We start from the raw sequence: 23,230 nt of genomic DNA on the forward strand, positions 1-23,230 counted from the left end.
TCAACACTGTTAATCAGTAGGAAAATACAGATAAAACCAGGATGCTAATGCTACTAAAAACAGTAGATCAAATAAAAATAAAATAGCAGACAATACCAAGTGTTGACAAGGATGTAGAACAATTAAACTTTCAAACACAGTTTGTAAGTAGTACAACTAATTTGGAAAAATGTTTTGGCATTATCTCTGAAGAGAAAATTGTGCATCTTGCTATATAACCAAGAGAAATGTTTAAACATGCTCATGAGAGTATATGTATAAGAATGATTATAGCAGCACTATTCACAATAACTGCAAACTGGTAACAATCCAAGTATTCATCAATAGGAGAACAAATAAACTTACATATACTCATAAAATGTGACACCATATAGCAGTGAGAATAAACTACAACTGCACACAATAATGTGTTTGAATTTCACTAACATTATATTGAACAAAAGAAGCTGTAGGAAAAGATCACCTAATGCATCTTTCCATGTATTTACACTTAAAAAACAAGCAAAATTAGTATCTCCTATTACACGTTAGGGGAGTAGTTACCCTGAAAGGAGGGGAAGGCTTTTGTGATTGGAAGGGGGCAATGTTCTTTTTTTTATCATAGTGTAAATTTCATGGATGTATTCCTTTGATATAATTCATCAAATTCAAAACATTTAATTTGGGCTCTTATGTGTATGTTCTTCAATAAAACATCTTAAAACATAGCATACAAATGAAAATAAACACCAGGGGGAAAAAATGTCATAATAAGGAAGGGAGCATTTAGTGATTTTTTTTTTTTTCCTAGCAGAAAAGGAGGTTCCAATTGTCTATGAAGTGGAAGAAATGTTCTTTATTGAGGTCTGTAGTATAAGAAGAAAACATAATATATATATGTATATTAGCACACTGGATGGAAGTGTATGTTGGAATTAGTTCATAGAACATATCAAAGTTAACTAAGGGAACTGAAATGTGTGAAATTTGCCTAACAATTTGATGCAATAGTAAATCAGATAGGAAAGATATACTAGTCCAGTAAATCATCCCAAGAGAATATTAAGTTTAATCTGGACAATTTAATGAAATTAAGGTATTATTTATTTGAACTTTGAGTATAGTTATAGTCATCTTTTACCTACTCACTGGGAAAATATTATTGAATATTTACAGCATATTGGTATTACATTAAATATCAGAGATGTAAAGACAAATATAGTCTCCCTTAACCACAAAGACTTCAAACCTATTCGAGACCAACATTATACCAATTGTTTTAATATCCATTTTTGTACATTCTTGGTAAATAACTATTTTATTTTTAAACAACTATAGAATTTTTTGTGATGAAAATTTATTTTTGTTTTTTGTAACGTGTACTTGATCGACCTACAAAATTTTAGTCCTAAATTTTACAGAGAAATGTCAATTTTTGGCTAATTATAGCATGCAAAAATTTAGATGTGACAGTAAGCAGAAGAGGCAATATGTTACAAAATAAAATTGATTGATATATACAAAGTTGAATTTTTTAATCAACAGGCTTTGATCCAATGTACAGTAACATATTAGCTACATGAACTAATAGAGAATAAAATGATTAATTAGAGGGTATAAAAATAAGACTAATACTATAGTGAATATTTAGTTTTTCAATGGGGTAAGGAAAAGCATGATGAGAAAAGCATAATTAGGTCAGCATTCAAAAATGAGAATTTAGGGGCGCCTGGGTGGCTCAGTTGTTAAGCGTCTGCCTTTGGCTCGGGTCATGATCCCAGGGTCCTGGGATAGAGCCCTGCATAGGGCTCCCTGCTCAGTGGGAAGCCTGCTTCTCCCACTCCCCCTCCCCCTGTTGATGTTCCCTTTCTCTCTCTGTCTCTCTCTATCAAATAAATAAATAAAATCTTTTTTAAAAATGAGAATTTGGGCTTTTATATGAAAGTGTTTCCTGATTTTTATTTGTTCTGGGCATTAATCCTACTAGGACTCTCAAAACATATTTTGACAGGGCGCCTGGGTGGCTCAGTTGGTTAAGCAACTGCCTTCGGCTCAGGTCATGATCCTGGAGTCCTGGGATCGAGTCCCACATCGGGCTCCCTGCTCAGCGGGGGGTCTGCTTCCCCCTCTACCCTCTTCCCTCTAGTGCTCTCTGTCTCTCATTCTCTCTCTCTCAAATAAATAAATAAAATCTTAAAAAAAAAAACATTTTGACAATACGTAAGTATTTTAACCTAAATGAGGCTTTTTCTAGACTAAAATGTTACTGCTATAATAATAGTGGGATTCATTTTACATTTTATAGACACCTCAAATATAAATTTATATGATCATTTTCAATACGTTATTTTCATTTTGACCTAAAAATTAAGAATAAATAGATCAACATGGTACATCATGTTTCATAATAAAAACTGCTTTTGAGCCAAAACCAAGACTCAGATGTTTAACTGACAGAGCTACCCAGGTGCCCCTCAATCAACAAGCATTTTATTGAGCACCTGTTATGAATTAATCAATAACCTAAAACGTACTCACCATCTAATGCAGTACCTCACTATTTTACATGCTCTTATCATCCCAGGACAGGGTAAGAAAACCTCAAGAGATCAGATGAAGTCTCTATGTATATAAGCCCGTCTGTGGAGACGTGGATTAAAAGCAAAGGAAGATGCTGATGGTAGGTAGAGAGCCTAGAGGGACTGGGTTACATGTTAGGTAAAATTCAAGGGAAAGATCAGAGATGAAAAATTCATAAAGCAGAATTCAAGGTCTGGCTGTATGTAAGGGTTATAGAGAGGACAGTAAACAGGAGGGACTCAGGAGTAAGGAAAGGTTAAGAAGGGGAGATTCCCCTGGGGGAGATGTCTGCACACAAGCTTATATCAAAATGTTATGTCCATGTCTTGCTATTTATATTCAGCTTGTTAAAGGGAGATAGGAGTGAAAATAACACTTTTTTCCACTGAATATTTGCTTTACTGAATGCATATAAATTGAAGCACTGTCAGTCTATCAAAGAAAGAAAAAAAAGATTTCATTTGGAAAAGGATTCATATGACTTTCTGGAGACATCTCATTCTTTTAAGTCTATAATATTTAATAGCCCTTTTTTATAATAAAGACAGCATTAAAACTAGAATTATTTTCTATTTTGTTTTTGTTGCTTGTGCTTATTTGAAAAAAAATGTAGAATAGCTATTTGTGTTAAGCTGCCCTAACGAAAGTATAAAATATGTGGCACTGGCTTGGCAGGTGAGTAATGGGTGTTGAGGAAATAAATATCACAGGCAAGATATGTAAAGATTGATTTTAGGCAGTGGTACAGCATTTGGTAAAGCATTTTTCTCCCCAGTGACTTTGAAGGCATATCATGAGCTTATTGATCTTCTTTACTTCTAGAGAAAATGTCTAAAAATTCCAGAAAGTGAGTACGGGAAAACATTGCCTGCCTTTAGAAATATATTACAAAAAAGAAAAAAGAAATATATTACAATATTTTTGCCCTTAAAATATACTACAATGTAGATATATGTTTTAAGAAAAAAAAGTTCAAGCAAGATCTGTCTGGTTTTTAAGCAGAGATCAAAGAGAAGAAAGTTTAGAGATACCATCCTTCCAAAACTGGAACAGCCAACTCCTTCTAGATACAAATATTATTATTAAAAAAAAGATTGAGAAAGGATCAGAGAATGAGGAGCCTCAAAGTTATTAAATAACAATAAGATTAAGAGTGCCATTCTCTCGCAAAATTCTCATGTATTCTATGACTTCAGGATAGCCACCAGTAATTTGAGAGAGAAAAAAAAAAGATGAGGAAAAAATTAAAAAAGGATATTAGAATTATGTTTAGAAAAGAAAATCCAAGACTTTGCATATAGTTACTGATATATGAGACTCTAGGAAAGCAAAATGATCACAAGCTTACTGAATTAGTGTGAATTATATTGCCAAATGCATTGCAAGCCAGGATAAAAACAACTTTTGAGTGAGCCTTAACACAGATTTGAGCCAGCAGGAAGCTCTGCAGGCCATAAAAAAAGACATGCTCCCAAACATCCACCTCAGACATGACCATATAGGATAATGATTCCTATTAGTCTGAAATATGATTATCTCCCAACAAATAAATATATGTATAAGTAAATATGCATATAATTAAAATAAATTCTGCCCTTCCCACATTTCCCTCTAGATTATATTGGTTTTTTTGTCAACTTTACACTAACAGTTCTTTGTATACACAATGGTCTCTCATTATAGTTTCCATTTCGTTTCTTCTCACTCTCTCCTGAACCCCTCTGCTTCAAACTGACTTTTGCTCCCACTGCTAGAAAACACTGCTAGAAAAAATAACTTTTATCCATTTTAAATGACCTCTCTATTTTCAAACCCAATGGGCAATTCCCAACTGTCGGGGAACTTGAAGAGGGTGCAGCCTCAGCATTTGTCATAGGTCCTCATTGTGCCTCCTACTTTCTTCACTTTGCGCCTAGGATACATTGCTCACTTAATTTCCTCTTAATTCCGTGGCCTCTATCTTTCACATCCTCCTCTGCTGCCTCTTTCTGACCTCCTTGGTCTCTCTACCTGGGGTGGCCAGATCTCAGCTTAGACATTTTTCTCTCTCATGTATTCTCATCTAAGCCATAGTTCTTAGCCTGCTTCTTTCTTCTCTCAGCTCCAGGTTTGTATATCCAAATGCCCACTTGACATTGCCAGTTGTGTGCCTAATAGGGCTTTTTAAAAATTAACATACTGGGCGCCTGGGTGGCTCAGTTGCTTAAGCGACTGCCTTCGGCTCAGGTCATGATCCTGGAGTCCCGGGATCGAGTCCCACATCAGGCTCCCTGCTCAGCAGGGAGTCTGCTTCTCCCTCTGACCCTCCCCCCTCTCATGCTCTCTGTCTCAAATAAATAAATAAAATCTTTAAAAATTAACATACCCAAATCAAACTTCTCATTTCCAGCCCCAACCCAACATGATCATTCTCTATCTGCTTCATCCAGAAAAATATAACTAGATTTTTTTTGGTTTTTCATGGCAAAAAAAAAAAAAAATCAGAATTTTTTTTGACTTTTTCTTTCATATGTTACCCTTAGGAGTGGCACATAAACCTGAGGCAAGAAGCTCATTCATCTATCGATGAACATTTCTGTTGCTTCCATATCTTGGGTATTGTAAACAATGCTGCAATACACATGGGGATACATATATCTTTTCAAAGTAGTGTTTTCATTTTCTTTGGGTAAATACCCAGCCGTGGAATTACTGGATCATATGACAATTCTATTTTTAATTTTTTGCGGAAACTTCATACTGTTTCCACAGTGGCTCCACCAATTTGCATTCCCACTACCAGTGCGTGAGGGTTCCTTTTTCTCCACATCTTCACCAACATTCGTTATTTCTTGTCTTTTTGATTTTAGCCATTCTGAGAGGTGTAAGTGATACGTCATTGTGGTTTTGATTTGCATTTCCTTGATGATTAGTAATACTGAACATCTTTTCTTGTGTCTGTTGGCCATCTGTATGTCTTCTTTGGGGGAAAAAATGTCTATTCAAGTCCTCTGCTCAGTTTTTAATTGGCTTATATGTTTTTTTTGGTGTTGAGTTATATAAGTTCTTTACATATTTTGGATATTAACTCCTTATCAGATGTATCATTTGCTAATATCTTCCCCCATTCAGCAGGTTGCCTTTTTGTTTTGTTGATGGTTTCCTCTGCTATGCAAAAGCTTTTTATTTTAATATAATCCCAGTAGTTTATTTTTGCTTTTGTTTCTCTTGCCTTAGGAGACATATGTAGAAAAATGTTGCTATAACTGATGTGAAATGAACTCATCTATGTTCTCTTCTGGGCGTTTTATGATTTCAGGTCTCCTATTTAGGTCTTCAATCCATTTTGAGTTTATTTTCATGTACGGTGTTAGAAAGTGAGTCCTTGCCATTTGCAATTACATGGATGAACATAAAGGGTAGTTACTAAGTGAAATAAGTCAGACTGAGAAAGACAAATACCATATGATTTCACTCATATGTGGAATCTAAAAAACAGAACACATGAATAAACAAACAAAAAAGCAGAATCAAACCTATAAACACAAAGAACAAACTGATGGTTGCCAGAGGTGAGGTGGGTGGTAAAATGGGTAAGATGGGTGAAGGAGAGTGGGAATACAGGTTTTCAGTTATGGAATAATTAAGTCATAGTAATAGAAGGTACAGCACAGGGAATATCATCTATGATATTGTAACAGGGTTGTATGGTGGCAGATGGTAGCTACACATGTGGTGAGCATTAGCATAATGTATAAACTTGTGGAATCACTATGTTGTACGCCTGAAACTAATATAACATTGTGCCTCATCTATACTTAAAAAATTTTTTTTTTAAAGTTCAACCTCATGCAATCAGAAAAATACAAATTCAAACCATGGCACAGAATTTTACAACCAATGGATTGTGAAAATTAAGATTTCTGTTAGCTATCAAGGGCTGAATATATCAAGAAACATTACATATTATAAATAATTTTTATATATCATCCATGGTATTGTAAAGTAGTGTGACCACTTGGGAAAACAATTAGCTTTACATAAATTTGAATAAATTTGAACAATTGCATCTTCTTTATACACTGAATTGGCCCTCCACGCAGATCTAAGAGAATCTCTTGTACTCTGTTCCACAAGATATATACAAGTTTACTTATAGACACATTATTTGTAAAAGCAAAACTGAAAACAATACAAATGAATGTCTTCTAGAAAATATACAAAGTGCATTATAGTCATAATTGAATCATAACTGCATTAGACTGAAAGAAAATGGATAAACTACAGCAATGTGCTACAATTTGGATGACTCTTAGAGACCTCATGTTGAGTCAAAATGCAAGTCTCAGAAAACTATAAAATAAGCAAAATTAAACTTTATGTTGTTTAGTTACATTCATGTATGATTAAACTATATTTTTTTAATTAAGGAAGAGATGGCCTTAATATGGGAATATTTGGTTCTAACAAGAAGGCAGAGTAAGGCCCGGGAAGGGATAGAGAAGAAAAATATTGGCACTGTCTTAGTTAAGTGGTAGGCTTATTGGTGTTCATTCTAATATAATCCTTCATAAATTGTATTTTACATACTTAAATACTTTTATGTACAAAAATATTTTTAAAAGAGAGTATACAGGACATTCATGTGGAAATGTAACTGATCCATTAAATGGTAACTTAGTACCAGTATCTCAATAGATCTGGTGAACAGTGGGTTGTATTCATATTGCTTTATATTTGGGGAGGGGGGTGAGTATTTTCTAGCATTCCTATCGCACCCACAAATAATTTGACTTTTGTAACTATAAAATATTATTTTAAAAATGAATGAAATAAGGCTGTTATGATTGGTTCATGCGTTAAAAAAAAAAAATCACCACAAACACATTGATAGCTGCTGTGACAAGTTCCATATTCTATGCATTTTTTATTTTTTTTAAATTTTTTTTTCAAGATTTTATTTATTTGCGAGAGAGAGAATGAGAGACAGAGAGCATGAGAGGGGGGAGGGTCAGAGGGAGAAGCAGACTCCCCGCCGAGCAGGGAGCCCGATGTGGGACTCGATCCCGGGACTCCAGGATCATGACCTGAGCCGAAGGCAGTCGCTTAACCAACTGAGCCACCCAGGCGCCCCAATATTCTATGCATTTTTTAGTCCTTCTGTCCACCAATCAGAGTTTCACATATACAAAAGGATTCTGAAATTTTATTTTGATTTTCCAATACCTCAAAAAAGCAATTTTAAAAGAAACAGATAATACAAATATAATGCATTAATTTTAATATAGGTTAAGGATAACAATATTTTATCACTAGATTTTGCCACTGATTTTGTAAAGTCTTTATGGTTGTTGTATGTGTGTGTGTACAAATTTATGATCCCTTCTGTTTTCCAAGATTAATCTTTTAAATCTGCATTTACAGAGGAATATTATTTGGAAATTATCATGTATATTTCTTGAATACTTGAATTTAATTTTTATCTTCCCAACCTTTATCCCAAATTAGTATTATAATATTTTATAAAATCAAATTAAGAATTTTTAAATACCATTTTTAATTTGTACATAGCTAACTTATTTTTTTTAATATACCATTTAAAATACAATCGAAATGTCTTCAAGATTTCTAAAAAGATAACATACATAACCATGCACTTAATCAATTATTTACTTTTTATGTTGATAAATTTAATTTTTTTCTATGTCAGCTCAATATCTTCTACTATCTTAAGAACACCAAACTTTAAACATTTATGAAGGAATATTTACTTCTCTTGTGTACAATAATTTTTATGACAAAAATATATCTTTGGGTACATGCCATAACAGCAAGTAGGTGATTTTTTTTTAAAGTAGACTCTGATATAAATATGGACGCTTTAATGTTCTTGACCTTTCAATTTGCATTTAGTAAAATGACTTTGTAAAATAAGTGGTCAGTAAAAGTTATCTGATTCTGTAATTTTCTAGTTTAAAGTAAATCTAATCAATCATTCTAAAAATGGTATAGTTGAAATGTAAATAAATGTAACTAATGAGTTGTGCTATTGAGATTCAAACTTCTGTGTCTTGAAAATCTAATTTTACGATTTTGAAGAAATTATTGATCTTTCTGAAAATTATTTTTCTCATCTGTGTATTTTTAGGCATATTGGGAAGAATATCTGAAATGATATGAGAATTGTATATATATAGCCTGACAGAGTGTGTATTCAGAAAAATGATCCTTTTTAATAGATGTAGCATATTTGTAGCTTCCCTTAGAATATCATATATTAACCAATTTAGATGAATTCACAAAGAGTTCATCTGGGATGCCTAATTTAAAAATTCTATTTAGGGTTTCAGATTGCTATATGAAATTTTCTGTTACTGAAAACATTTATATTTATAAGAACATCTAGTTCCTTTCTGTGAGAAAAACCCGCATTTTGAGTATGACATTTTACAGAAGAAAAAATGAATGTTTATGGAGAATAAGTGACTTGCAAAAGAAATATCACTAGTTAGTGACTTATAACACCATGTATAGTTTGCTTTTAAAATATCTGCTGTTTTCCTGAAATCAGGCTAATGGGAGTAAACTTTTCACAGATTTGCTATAAAAGATTGAATAAATATAATTCATAGAACAAAGTGTTTAAATTTGCTTGTTGACATCTTTTATGATTTAACCCCTGTTTTAATGGTTTGATTTAGTCTGTTTCTTCACTCAAAGCAACTCAATTCTTTTTGGCAATGTGCCTAGTATAAACAACAAATGGTTGTGTATACTCTTGAATCCTTGCCTTACTCAGATTTGAAAGAGTCCTTTATGTTGACAAAAAGTTCTAGAAACCCCGACTGTCTTTGAGATCTATCCAATCATTAATTTGAATGCTCCAAAGTGAGAAATGATAGCGAATGAGAAGAATCATTAACTGCCTAAGGTGCATCAAAATTTTGTTGTTTTTTTTTCTATTTCACTTGCATGCCCTGTGGTGATCCATAAGTCTTTAGTAAATTAAAGCGTTAGAGAAGAGGGTACTAACCACAATATAGCATCCTTTTCAAATATGTTCGTAGAAACACCCACTTCTGCCCTCAATTTCTGTGTTTTCTGACATCTGTATTTTTTATACACGGCTATCACCATCACCAAGGACACAATTGGATTAACAGTGAGCAAAATTCATGTTGCCATTTGCAGATCTCATTAATTTTATACATAAATAAGAAAAACCTAGTATTGCTTCTCTTTACTGAGTAAACAGTTGCTAATATCACATACAATTTACACGTACACATTCACACAACACACACACTGAGTCATCTATGCCAGTACGTCAAGCACTTAGAGCCTCTGCATTTCACAGACATTTTATTATACAAGAGAGATAGATAATCAGGATACAAGGACTACAGGTTCTAACTCTGAAGGAGAAGTCTTCAGAGACAACAGATTGGGTTAGGTCTTACCATTTCAATCAAACCTGACTGGGAAATTAAGGGAGCGAAGGAGAGAAAAACAGAGACAAGATTAATCATGTAAGAAGAAAACTATAGTGGTTGCTCAGGAACAGTTATGGGGATACTGCCAACATTTTTTGGAGGAAGAAAGGTCTACCAATTGCACAAATGGGAACTCAAGCCATGATTACTCTCTATTCATTCTAATTAGTATTCCTTCATTATATCCCTTAGGCTTGTGGATTCTAAGGTCATCTCAAAAATCCAGTGAGTTTGTAAAACTAAACAAGAAATTGTGATAAGATGTATTACATCTATTATATTTATCCCTCACAGTACTGAAAAAAAAAATACTAGGTAAATAAATGATATTCAGTAACAATAAAGGAATAAAGTTCAGAGAATTTAGCCACAGTAGTGAAGTATATTTTATAACTATGACCAAGAAGGTATAAATAGATTATGGATAATCACAAAGTAAAAAAGTCAACAACAACAAGGGGTAGTTTTATGATAGAAATAGGAAAAATAAGATAGAGCTTTCTCTAGCAAAATTTAGTTGATCAAGTAATCATTTTTAAAAGCACTTGAAATATGCTTCATTGTAACTGTGCTCAGTGAAATCCAATCCAATATAAATATTGAATTGTCAGTTCTAGGATTCCTTAATATGTAGGCCATCTTAATTCTTATTCACTATAATATCCACAGAGAGTAAAATGAACATAGACTTCTTTATACTTTCAAGGCTTATTATAGATCTAAATATAAAGGATAATATTCCTAAGCTTCAGAAGAAAATGTAGGAGAATCTTTTTCTGTCTTTGGATAAGTAACTATTTATCAGACTAGAAAGCACTAATAAATTTTCAAATTAATAAATTGGACTTTTCCAAAATTAAAAATTTCAGCTCATCAAAAGATGTATAACAAAATGAAAATTAAAGATTGGAAAAACACATTTGCAATGTATATATTTGTCAAAAAATGGCATAAGGATTGAATAAAGACACAATTCAGTAATATCAAGACAAATCAAACAACCCAATTAAAAATAGGCAAAATATTTGAACAGATACTTCATAAGATACATCAATAAATGCTCAATAAGCACATAAGAAAGTGCTTAATAGCATTAGTAATCACAGAAATGCAAAATAAAAGCACAATAAGATTGTCAACCTCAAATGTTGGCAATGATGTGGAGCAATCAGAATTCTTATACGATGATGGCAGAATATAAAATAGAGCTTGGGGCACCTGTTTGGCTCAGTTAAGAGGCTTACTTTTGATTTAGGCTCAGGTCATGATCTCATGGGTCATGAGATTGAGCGTCCTCAGGCTCCAGGCTCAGTAGGGAGTCTGCTTACGGATTCTCTCTCTCCCTCTCCTCCTGCCCCTCCCCCTACTCTCGCTTTCTCTTTCAAATAAATAAATCTTAAAAAAATAATTACAAAAAAGAATAAAAAATAGGGCAACCACTTTGGAAATCTATTTGGGGGTATTTTATGATATTAAACAAAGATTTACCCAATAATCCAACAATTCTACTACTAGGTACTTTTTCTAGATAAATGAAAATGCATCCACAGAAAGACGTGCAGGGAATATTTATTACATCTGTATTCAGAATAGCTCCAAACTTAAAAAAATCCCAACTTTTTTTACCAGGAAAATAAACAATTCATGGGATGAAATGTTATTCCACAACATAAAGGAATAAACTGTTGATACAGCAATGTCTATGAATCTCAAAAACAGTATGCTTAGTGAAAAAGACCAGATACAAAAAGTACATTGTGTAGCATTCAATTTCTATGAATATAAATATAGAAGGGGCAAATTAATCTCTGGTAAAGCAAACTAGTACGATGGTTCCTTCCGAAGTATGGGGATTGACTGGAAAGGAATAGGATATGACTTTCTGGGATGATGAAAATATCTGTAGGTTAATAGGGATGTTACATGAGTTTATACATGTTTCATCAAAACCTAATTGTACACTTAAGATCTAAATATTGAGCTGTAGAAAATTAATGCCCCAATTATAAATAAAATTTTGATTCTAACATATATTAACTTAATTCAAAATATAATTCAATGTTTTCTATTTAGTCAACATTGAGAACAAGATGTTTATATATAAATATGCATGCTTAAAGTTTGTCTCTATTGATTTAGGACCATTATCTGGAAAATAAAAGACTGAACTGTTTAAAAAAAATAAAATGATTTTGACAGACTCACATAATTATTTAGATGTCGCATTGTTTAACTTTAAAAAATAGTTTTGTTCTTCACAATCCCTTTATATTATTAAGTATGTAAACTTAGATTGTGTTAATACACTTAGATTGTAAATTTGAAAATTTCAAAAATAAAGTTTTATGATATGGTTGATTATTTGAAGGTCTAATTTACTGAGAGAAGACTTAGTCAATAGTCATTAGTCAATGTTCTCTCTTCCAGTTTAAAATTTAAACCCTAAATTGCTAAGTAATATATATCAAAAAAATATACTTGAAATTTGGAAGAGATATAAAGAAACCAGAAAATTATTTTTTTCTAATGCCTCTGGGTATTCAAGGTAAAAATCTTAAAATTCAAAGATTAGTAAAAAGGGGAAAAATCCTCATAGCCCCATCACCATAAGATAACCACAGTTGTCATATTGGAGTAAATCTTTCAGTTCATAAACAAACACAGACACAAATGCACAAGCTATCTTATATTATTATCCATGCTGCTTTACAATCTGTTTTTTTTTATTCTATCCAGTGATATATTGTGAACCCTTGCTCCATCCATAAAAAATTGTTGTAAGATTTGTTATCTAACTGCTGCATTTTCCCCATTGGTTATTAATCAGTCTCTATCACAAAACATTCATAATTTTGCTATTTTAAACAAAACAGCAAAACAAATTCTGTATCTAATTTGGAGAGGGAGACATTTGATTGATTGATTGATTGATATTATAAGTAATAACCTTAATTATTAGTTATTGTTGTTGTCCTTCAGAAGCAGTACATAGACTGATATTCCCATTACTCATGCAGGAAAGTACCTAAATATCTTCACCAACAGTGTTTACAATTGTTTAGGTCTTAGTTTTATATTTGAAAAATATTACATTGCTATTTTTGTTTTTTCTGATAGCTACCAAGATTTATTTTTACTAGTTTCTTATTTTACATCACTAATTTAACATTCTTCTTTTGGGAACTCCCTGTGCATATTTTTGCATATTTCCATTCATATGACTATAATTTTCATATTTTAAAAAGTTATTTATATTAAGTATATCATGACTTTTTGTTTTATACATATTGAAAACAATTCTCTTTGATCATTATTTAAATATTTTATTTGATGTATATATATTTTTTAATTTTTTATTTATTTGCGAGAGAGAGAATGAGAGACAGAGAGCATGAGAGGGAGGAGGGTCAGAGGGAGAAGCAGACTCCCTGCTGAGCAGGGAGCCTGATGTGGGACTCGATCCCGGGACTCCAGGATCATGACCTGAGCCGAAGGCAGTCGCTTAACCAACTGAGCCACCCAGGCGCCCTTGATGTATATTTTGATCATAAAAAATGTTTTTATTCATGGTGTCACATCTTGCAATCTCTATATTTTGGTTAACATTTATAATGATAGGAAATTAAATTTACACAAATAAATTTTGAGAAGTTATACTATGTTAGATATTTTAATTTTCTCAAAAATTTTATATTCTCCACTGCCATTAAATATAAAAAATTCACATTTTCATATAAAATAACTTTTCCTTAAGATGAAATGGAATAGAGTTATATATAATGATGTTGCATATTATGTGACTTTTGTTATTCATCTCATATCTACTTCTCTCACAGAATTGACTCTATCAATAAATGGTAAATTTTTGTTAGTTGTTGACAGAATCTGTTTCCTATAGAATAGCTTAAGTGATCTTTTCAGATTCTGAAATACAATAATAGGTCATGGTTTATGGGAATTGCAAAAAGGTGACCTTACTGGTGGGAGAAATTGCAAAAGGACCTCCTTCTTGGGAATGCATTTCAAAATAGGTCTCCTTGCCCACACTAAAACAGTACCATGGGTTGGGGCAGGGGCATGAACCTGACTAAAGTAGCAGAGGCTGGATTATTGGATCTAAGGCCTGGCAACTTTGTGCAGTACAAAAGTTGACTCTGTTGGTGGTGACCCAAGTTAGATCATGTCACATCCATACTCAAAACCCTGATGGCCTTTTAGCTCACTTAAAAAAAAAAAAATCAGTGTTTACGATGGTCTGCCAGACTTTGTATAGACTTGCCCTATTGCATCACTTCTTAGGCCTCATTGTGTACTCATCTTCACATGCATGTTCCTCAATTAGGATGTCTGCCCTGGTTGTTCCTTTTCCTTGGAAATCTCTCACTTCCGTTTGTCACCCCAGCTCTTACTGGTTCTACTCAACCAGCTCTGACCACAACATTTAAAACTTCGAAGTTGAGTAACATCATTAATAGTGGAATAAAAGTTTTCTCCCATCTTCCCCTAAAGAACACTGATTTAGACAATTGTTCATGGATGAGAGACGCTTTGTAGAAGTCCAGGAGTCCAACAAAGATGTTCCAATTCATCATTTGAGCAAAAAATATTAAGATTGGATGCATCAAAGTTGGTAAGAGGAACAGTTTCGCTTTACCTGTGTACTTCTTTCCTCAAGATGATACAGATGAGCCTTCTCAGCCCTTGATTTCTCTCATGGGGGGAAGTGAAAATATATGAATGATGCCCAGATTTCCCAGCTGTATAGGATGCTGCCAGAGAGACTCCCTTCTTTTTCATCCCACCCAGAATACTGGGGGACAGAGACCAGTTGGGAAATTGGAATTTATGGCTCTCGGAGGACTTCAGACAGAAACAGGATCTACTTACAGCATCATGGACTCCATCAGGAAACCTTCCCATGAGCTGTTAGGGGTGCCTCACCTACAGATGCTCCAATTGGCCTTTTTTCTCTCTGAACAAATAAAAACCCATAAACAGATGGTTTCACTGTTGAATTCTATGAAACATATTAAGAATTAAAGTCCAGCCTTTTAAAACTCTTCCAAAATATTGAAGGGGGGTGGAACACTTCCAAATTTTATGAGGCCACCATTACCCTGATACCAAAGCCAGATAAGGACACCACAAGAAAAAAAAACTACAGGCCAACATCCTTGACAAATATAGATGCAGAAATCTCAACAAAATACTAGCAAACTAAAGTCAACAGCACATTGAAAGGATTATACACCATGATTGTGGGATTTATCTCTGGGATGCAAGGGTGTTTCAATATAAAAAAATTAATCAGTGTTATGCATCACATTAATATAATGAAAAATAAAAATTATATGATTATTTCAATAGATGCAGAAAAATGCATTTGGCAAAAATTTACATCTACTTGTGATAAACACTCTTAACAAATTAGATGCAGGAGTAACATAACTCAACATAATAAAGTCCATATAGGACCACCCCACAGCTAGCATCATACTCCATGATGAAAGGTTGAAAAGTTTTCCTCTAAGATGTGGAACAAGACAAGGTTGCCCACTCTCACTACTCATATTCAATATAGTATTGGAAGTCCTAGCCAGAGCAAACAGGTAAGAAACATAAGTAAACGATATTCAAATGTGAAAGGAAATGTAAACTTGTCTTTGCATATGGTATGATCTTTATATACAGAAAATCCTAAAGACAGTAACACCCTGTTAGAAGTAATAAACTAATTCAGTAAAGGTGCAAAAAACAATAAAGACACAAATAAATGGAAAACTGTTCCTTGTTCATGGATGAGAAAGGATTAATATCATTAAATTAACAATAATTAATAATTATAATTAATAATTGATTAATATTAACTATTAATAATAATGATAATTAACCCAAAATTCTCTGTGGAGTCAATGTAGTCCTTTCCAAGATTCCAATGGCATTTTTTACAGAAATAGGAAAAACAATCCTAAAATGTATATGAAACCCAACAAAAGGCCCTGAATGGCCAAAGCAATCCAGTAAGAACTATGAGAAGAACAAAGTTGGAACAAGAAGAAAAAAGTTGGAGGCATCACATTTCCTGATTTCAAACTGTATTACAAAGCTACAGTCACCAAAAAGTATGATACTGGCAAAAAACAAATTAGACCAATGGAACAGAATAGAGAGCCAAGGAAACCCCCCCACACACACACACACAGTCAACTAATATTTGATGAGTAAGCCAAAAATAGCCAGTGGGGAAAGGATAGTGACTTTAATAAATTGTGCTGGGAAAACTGGATAAATATATGCAAAAGAATGAATTTGATCCCTATCTTATACCACAAATAATCCAATTTAAAATGGGCAGAGAACCCGAATAAACATTTTCCCAAGAAGTCACACAAGTGCTCAATAGGTAAATTAAAAGTTACTTGACATCACCAATTATCAGAGAAAGAGAAATTAAAACTACAATGAGATATTACCTCATGCCTGTTAGAATGATTATTATCGAAAAAGAAAAGAGGTAGCAGGTATTAGTGAGGATATCAAAGAAAGGGAACACTTAATGCACTGGGGTGGAAATGTAAATTTGTTCAGCCACTATGGAAAACACTATGGATATTCTTCAAAAAATTCAAAATAGAACTACCATATTATTTAGCATTCCACTTCTGGGCACATGTCCAAAGGAAATGAAGTCACTATCTTGAAGAAATATCTATACTCTCATGTTCGTTGCAGCTTTATTTAAGAGATGGAAGCAATCTAAGTGTCCATCAATAGATGATAAGTCAACCACTAGTTCTATATGATATATCACTTATATGTGGATTCTAAAAAAGCCAAACTCAGAGAAATCGAGTAGAATGGTGTTGCCAGGAGCTGAAGTTTAGGAAAATGGGGAGATGTTGGTCAAATATTACAAGTTACCAGTTATAAGATGAAAAGTCCTGGACATCTAATGTACATCATGGTGATTATAGTTAACAATACTGTATTTATATACTTGAAAGTTGCTAAGAGAACAAATCAGATTCTCACCACACACATGCAATTATGTGAGGTGATAGAGGTGTTAACCTTATTGTGGTAATCATTTCACAATATATATATGTATCAAATTACCATGTAGTATGACTTAAACTTACACAATGTTCTATGTCAATTATCTTGGTTAAACTGGAAAAAATTAAAATAGCAGACTCTCTCCTCACTACCTGTCCCCCTCAGATGGATTTCTGTATCTGTACAGCGGTTGTTTATTTTTATTGCCTGCCTCCCCCAGAAGAGTTTTTGTATGTTTACATTTACCTGCATTATATTTATCTCTTTTACTTTTAGCATTATTAGCATTATTAATTCCTGAAAATTCATGCAACTTAAGAAGATAAAATTCATGTTGTGGCCATTTCTAGACTATGACTACAACTTTATGATAAACTACTTCCTTTTTTTCAATGATAACCTTAGAAGTTATTTCTTTAGAAAATTAAACATTCTCAAAAACTTAACTTTGTTTCTAATAGTAAAATAGAAAGTGTGAATGAGAACACTTTGATACTGTGACCTATTTTGTCTGTTGACTGGTCCTGAGCATTCTTTATGTCAATTTCTACAACTGAGGTTAGAATGAAATGCTGTTTTTCTGGAATACGTTTCGCCTAGGGGTGGTGGTGTGAGGTTGTTATCTGAATTAAAGCTAATGCTGATATCTGAATTACTTATAAAAGAAAAAAACCCAAAAATGTCTTGTAATAGAAGAATAATTAAATGAATTATAATATAATTAAATATAAGCATCTGATAATTTGATTATAACAAAAATTCTAGTCACATGTGAAATATGTATATTTTAATGTAGGGAGATTAAATAAGAACATAAATAGCATATATAGTATGATCCTAAATATGTAAATATGTCCCATAAGATTAAAATTATTTTTTTACCTTTGGCATAATTTTCTTTTTGAGAAAATATAATATTCACATAAAAAAGGAAAATAAAGCTTAGAATTACTTTCATGCATCAAGTAAACCAAATTGTTTAAATGCACCAGCATATGATATAAGCTAAACGTAGAACTATGAGGGAATTCTCTAATGGTGTGTTGGTGCAAGTACCACATTTAGCCCCCAATATCAATTTTTATTTAATAAATTAACAACTTACAGGAAAACAAGCAGGATGATCAATAATTGGAGTTTTAGAGAATACTTTGAAAGTATGAAATTGTGTTTGCCAAATCCAATATGTCTCTCTACTTACACAAGCAAGAGTGACAAGACCTACAAACCTTCTCTTCTCTGCTTTATTGCAAGGCGGCTATAGCAAGCCATTAAAAAATAACCATTGGAGTTCACGGAAAATAACAAAATACAAGTATCAAATCTCCAAAAGATACAGAACAGCAGACATACCATAAGGACATGTATTAAGTGAGAATGTGAGAGAAACAAAAAGCAAGAAAACAGTGAGTCAAAGAGAGAGACACAAAAATGAATCAAACTGTCAGCAACAGTTTCAGCTTCTAATCAAACAGCAGACTGTATATAAACACAGTCTGGAAGGTGCTGTAGGTTACACATTGGATTTTTTCTCCCTAGTCTTTCTAATTAAAATCAGCTGTAACATTAGCAACAGTATTTCTTTAAGCATAAAAACCAATAGATACCTTATATATCCAAATTTGAGCAAAATTGTATAGAGTACATATTGGAAGAGTGACCTTAAAACAAAACCAAGAATAAATTTGTAATTTATCTTTTGGTTTATATCTTTGTATGTTATACATGCTTAAAATATTTTTATTATTTATCTATACATTAAATTTTGTCAAAGAAAAAATAGACTTTAATTCATATATCAATACATAAGTGATAGAGATTATATACATTATGAATAATATATTATGAATTTTATTTCATTTTTCTTTTCTTTTTTTTTTTTTTTTAACAAGCTTAAGCTCTGAACTGAGACAAAGATGGGTTGCAGTGATGATCCTGCCTCTTGCTACTTTGAACAAAATTAACCTTGGGCAAGTAATGTTAAGACTCATTTTCCCAATTGTAAAACGTTGATGATAATAATAGGAATCTTTTCACTTTGTTTGAGAAGTTAAATAATATAATGAATACAAAATACTTGGTAGTGTCAGGTACGGGGGACTTAATAAATGCTGAGGATTAGATTTATTGAGCTTTCATTACATTGTAGTACACACAGAATCTCTGTAAATTAAGTGCTATTATTCCCATTTACAAATTAGGAAAGAAAGAATGAGAAGAAAAAATTGATTTTCCCCATCTGACAAAGTCTTTTAACTTCCCAGAGGCCACAATTGTTTCTTCGAAAAAAGGAGCCGAAGTAAAATAAAAATGCGTTTTCTCATTTTCAAGGGGATCTAGAGAGAATAGATACTTTTGCAAACCATACTCTCAGTGATTTTATAGTTAGAAACTGCCAGGTAGCATCGAGTGCTTTCTTTCTTTTTTATGTTTACACCAATTATATTGCACACATTCCTGCTGTAAAGAAAATATGCAAAAAGCTTTGTCCTTTTACTTTAATATACATCATTTTAACCCACTGGAAAGTCTGAGAATTATTTTTCTTATTCTCTTTTAGCCTGTAGTCTGATTGGATGTGTACAGGCGAACACAGATACCTGCCCACCTCCCCCCCCAACACACACCCTCTAGTGTACCATCTGTTTTCTATCTTGACTTAGTGCCATGTCATTAACAAGAGACATTCAGCCTTTAATGATCTTGGCCATGATAATGAAATAACAGACATGTCAGCCTTATTGTGTATTTCTTAAAGGGTAGATATTGAAAGACTTCGAGTAAGGGAAGAAACAATTAGTAATACTTTGTAAATGAATGTATAGCAACAAACAAATAAACAAACCCTCATCAGTAATCAATCTAGTGACCTTTTCTTTGCATAGACATGTGGTTTGAAACAACTCAGATATATTTAACTATCATTCTGAGTGTAAACATAGCCAAGTATGTAAAGAGTCTTTAATTCTTAGAGTTTATCTGCTTAGAATATTTTAAATTAAAAGTTCAAGAACAGTTTACTACAGTTAAAAAATTATACACATTGGTAAAAATCTGGGACTTAATGAAATATGTAAAATCTGGCATTTTGAACTTGGTTGAATTAGAGTTGATCTATATTTAAAAGGAGTTTTTGCTAAGCAGAAATTTCTCATGTTTAGATACCCTATATTCCAAGAAGAAATTTTGAAGAACCACTTAATTAATAGATGACAACTGATTTTCACACCTGTTTTATCAAGTAGCTTAAAAATAAATAATCTCATTTGTATTACAGAAATGTAAATTTCCCAGTTAGTGACATAAACGGGTCCATTTTTCAGATATTTAGATTTTATAAACTACACATATTATATAAAATTAATGTATTTTCTTATATGAATATTGATTTTTACATATTTTGCATACTGTATATTAAAGTTGAGTAGCCACATTGCATGGTATGCTTTCACTTTATCAACAGTTACACCCATAACTAATGAAGCCTGAAAATTAAGTATTTAAAAAAACAAAATACCTTTAACCAATCTAAAGAGGTCATAATTCAATTTACATTCACTCTTTTGAGAGATAATATTAATATACTAGTATTATGAAGTCAAAGATACTGAGCTAATTTGTGCATGAGATGATATATTTCCAAATGAACAAAAATTAAATGGTGAATATGACTTTATTACAATTGTATCACAAATGTTAAGTATCTTGTGTAAAGTAAACTTTTACCCATAACATATTTTCCCTCCATTCCTCCATTCAAAACACACTAACCTTGTCCTAAAGTTTGTAGGATGAGGATGTCCATCATATAAGGATAGGTAGTCATATTCTTCTTCTAGAGCAAATGACTGAAAAACAATTTGTATTCTATTCCGTTCTTCTGCTATTATTACCCATGTACAGTTTGCACCATTTGGATATCCATATGGAAAACCAGGGCTTTCTATAGTGCCATTAAGTCCTTTTAAAGTTCCACCACATGTATAAATAAATCCTGAAACAAAAGACAAATAAACAGACATTAATATTATATAAAACACAAACAATCCAGGAGACATATAATTTTGAAAAAGCCTTTTTTCTAAGCCCTATGTTACCATAATTTTGTAAATGGCAAGGGCTGGGTAAATTATCTAATTTTCTTTTTTAAAAAGATAAGGCATAGCTAGCAAACTCCTTTAAAAAAAAAACTTGCCATTTATCAAACATCTTGTGGTTAGGAATTATAAACCAGGTGATGAAGTAAGTTTCTCCACACATCATGATCCAACAGACAGAATCTTAGAACATGATATCTTCCCTGAAGTAGTTTCCAAACTAATCATGGACAATCATGAACAACAATGAAAATTAAATAATTTTTGAATGCATTTTATGTCTTAAAAAATTAACTCCACATTTCTTGGTAAAACATGCTATTTTTTTTTTTTTCTGTCCATATCTCTGCCATGTAGCCAATGTGCCTTAGGAAAATCCTTCCCACCCTGATTCTACCAGAAGGAAAAATGGTTCAGATCTAAAAAAAACAATCTATGTAATCATTCTTTCTTTGACCAGAGTAGTTGGCCCAGGATAAACACAATCCTAAACTAACTATACCGGAGTCAAACCTAAGGTTGGGAAGAAAATACATTGAAAATTTGAATCCTGGACAACGACAGTAGCCATCTTAAGAACTTCCATGGTTCAGGGAGCCTAGGTGGCTCAGTTGGCTGAGTGTCTGATTCTTAATTTTGTCTCTGATCATGATCTCAGGGTCATGGCATAGAGCCCTCCATCGGGCTCCATGCTCAGAGAGGAGTCTGCTTGAGGATTTTCTTGTCTGTCACTGGCCCTCCGCTGTTCTCTCATTCTCTCTCTAAAATAAATAAATAAATAAATAAATAAATAAATAAATCTTTTTTTAAAAAAAAAGAACTTCCATGGTTCTATGGGAGTTCTAATTCTATGGGAAATCTAAATTATTGACAGCTTGACTCTTGGAGACACCTAGAAAACTTACCATGTTTCTTGAGAAATTATTTATGAATATATGCTAGTCTGTAGTCATATTAGGTAATGTAAAACTCTAAAATTTAGACAATGGTCAGGGAAGATGGTCCCAGCATGTTTCTAGACTAGTCTAATTAAAGACTGGATCCATGGTTGCGGAAGTTCTGATAAGAATTCTTCTGGTAAGAATTCTTCACCTTGGTGTTATTTCCAGATCTGTGGGTTGTGCACGGTGCTTATGGGTCATGAAGCTGTAAGTCAGAAATACAAGCTAATTTGGGGGAGAGAACACCATACTACCCAAAGTATCTATATTTGGAACTGGATATAGAAATGTAGGAAATATGGGGCACCCCTCTCTGAGAAGGAATGAGTATATGATAGGTATGGATATTTTTGAAAAATATGAGGAACCATGCACAGAAGATGGGAAGCCAGAGTTGTAGATTGTGGCAGACAGAGAATGATTTGGGATGTAATCCATTCTTCTCTCTTTTCACAAGAACACCATGCTTTTGCTAGAGGACACAATTCTCTACCAAACAACTGTATGCTTTAGAATAGCTGGCTCTACTGATTCTAATGGTGAGGTGGGTGGCTCAGGGCTGAATTAATCAGTACAACCCTATCTTCTTACCCACTTTTACTTCAGGAACCTACTCTGATTATTTCTATTTACCACAAAGTCCTAAACCTGGGATATTCAGTATTGATATAAACACAGTTCTTGTGGTTCTTTTTGGCCTTTTAGAACGTTACCAAGAAGTTGGATAAGGTAGAAGTTTAAAAAAAAAATCAATATTTGTGTGTATACATACATTTTTGCTCATGCACCAAAAGTCAAATAGGGCATTTTATGATTTTCAAAAATAAAAAAAGGAGCAAGGTCCCTTTTAAATTGCTTCTTACAGAGCAATTACTTTGAAGCCTTAGGTTAATTAGCTATCACCCATTTCTATTAGTTTTCTGCCTGAACAGCTTCCAATTTGAACTTCATAACTAAATGCAAGCATGAATCCCTTCAGCTACAATGTGATCTATGGGCTGTTTTATATATTCTCAAGCCCCATCACCCTGAATGGCTTTAGAAAAAGGACATATGTCCTAAGATAACATGTTCAGCTCTGGCCACTAATTCTTTAAGGGCCTAC

General features: G+C 32.8%; 1 protein-coding gene across 3 annotated transcripts in view; it reads right to left on the minus strand.

The window, feature by feature from the left end:
* Nucleotides 1-23,230, minus strand: part of CSMD3 (CUB and Sushi multiple domains 3) — a 1,201,062-nt gene that overhangs the window by 1,054,908 nt on the left and 122,924 nt on the right. For all 3 annotated transcript variants that reach the window (XM_035011782.1, XM_035011781.1, XM_035011780.1), the window contains exon 2: nucleotides 20,859-21,081. In XM_035011782.1, coding sequence (XP_034867673.1) covers nucleotides 20,859-21,081 — 223 coding nt within the window. The remainder of the gene's footprint in view (nucleotides 1-20,858; nucleotides 21,082-23,230) is intronic.

This window comes from Mirounga leonina, unplaced genomic scaffold, assembly GCF_011800145.1.
Source record: "Mirounga leonina isolate KUSES-001 unplaced genomic scaffold, KU_Mleo_1.0 Mir_165, whole genome shotgun sequence".
Classification (NCBI taxonomy): domain Eukaryota; kingdom Metazoa; phylum Chordata; class Mammalia; order Carnivora; family Phocidae; genus Mirounga; species Mirounga leonina.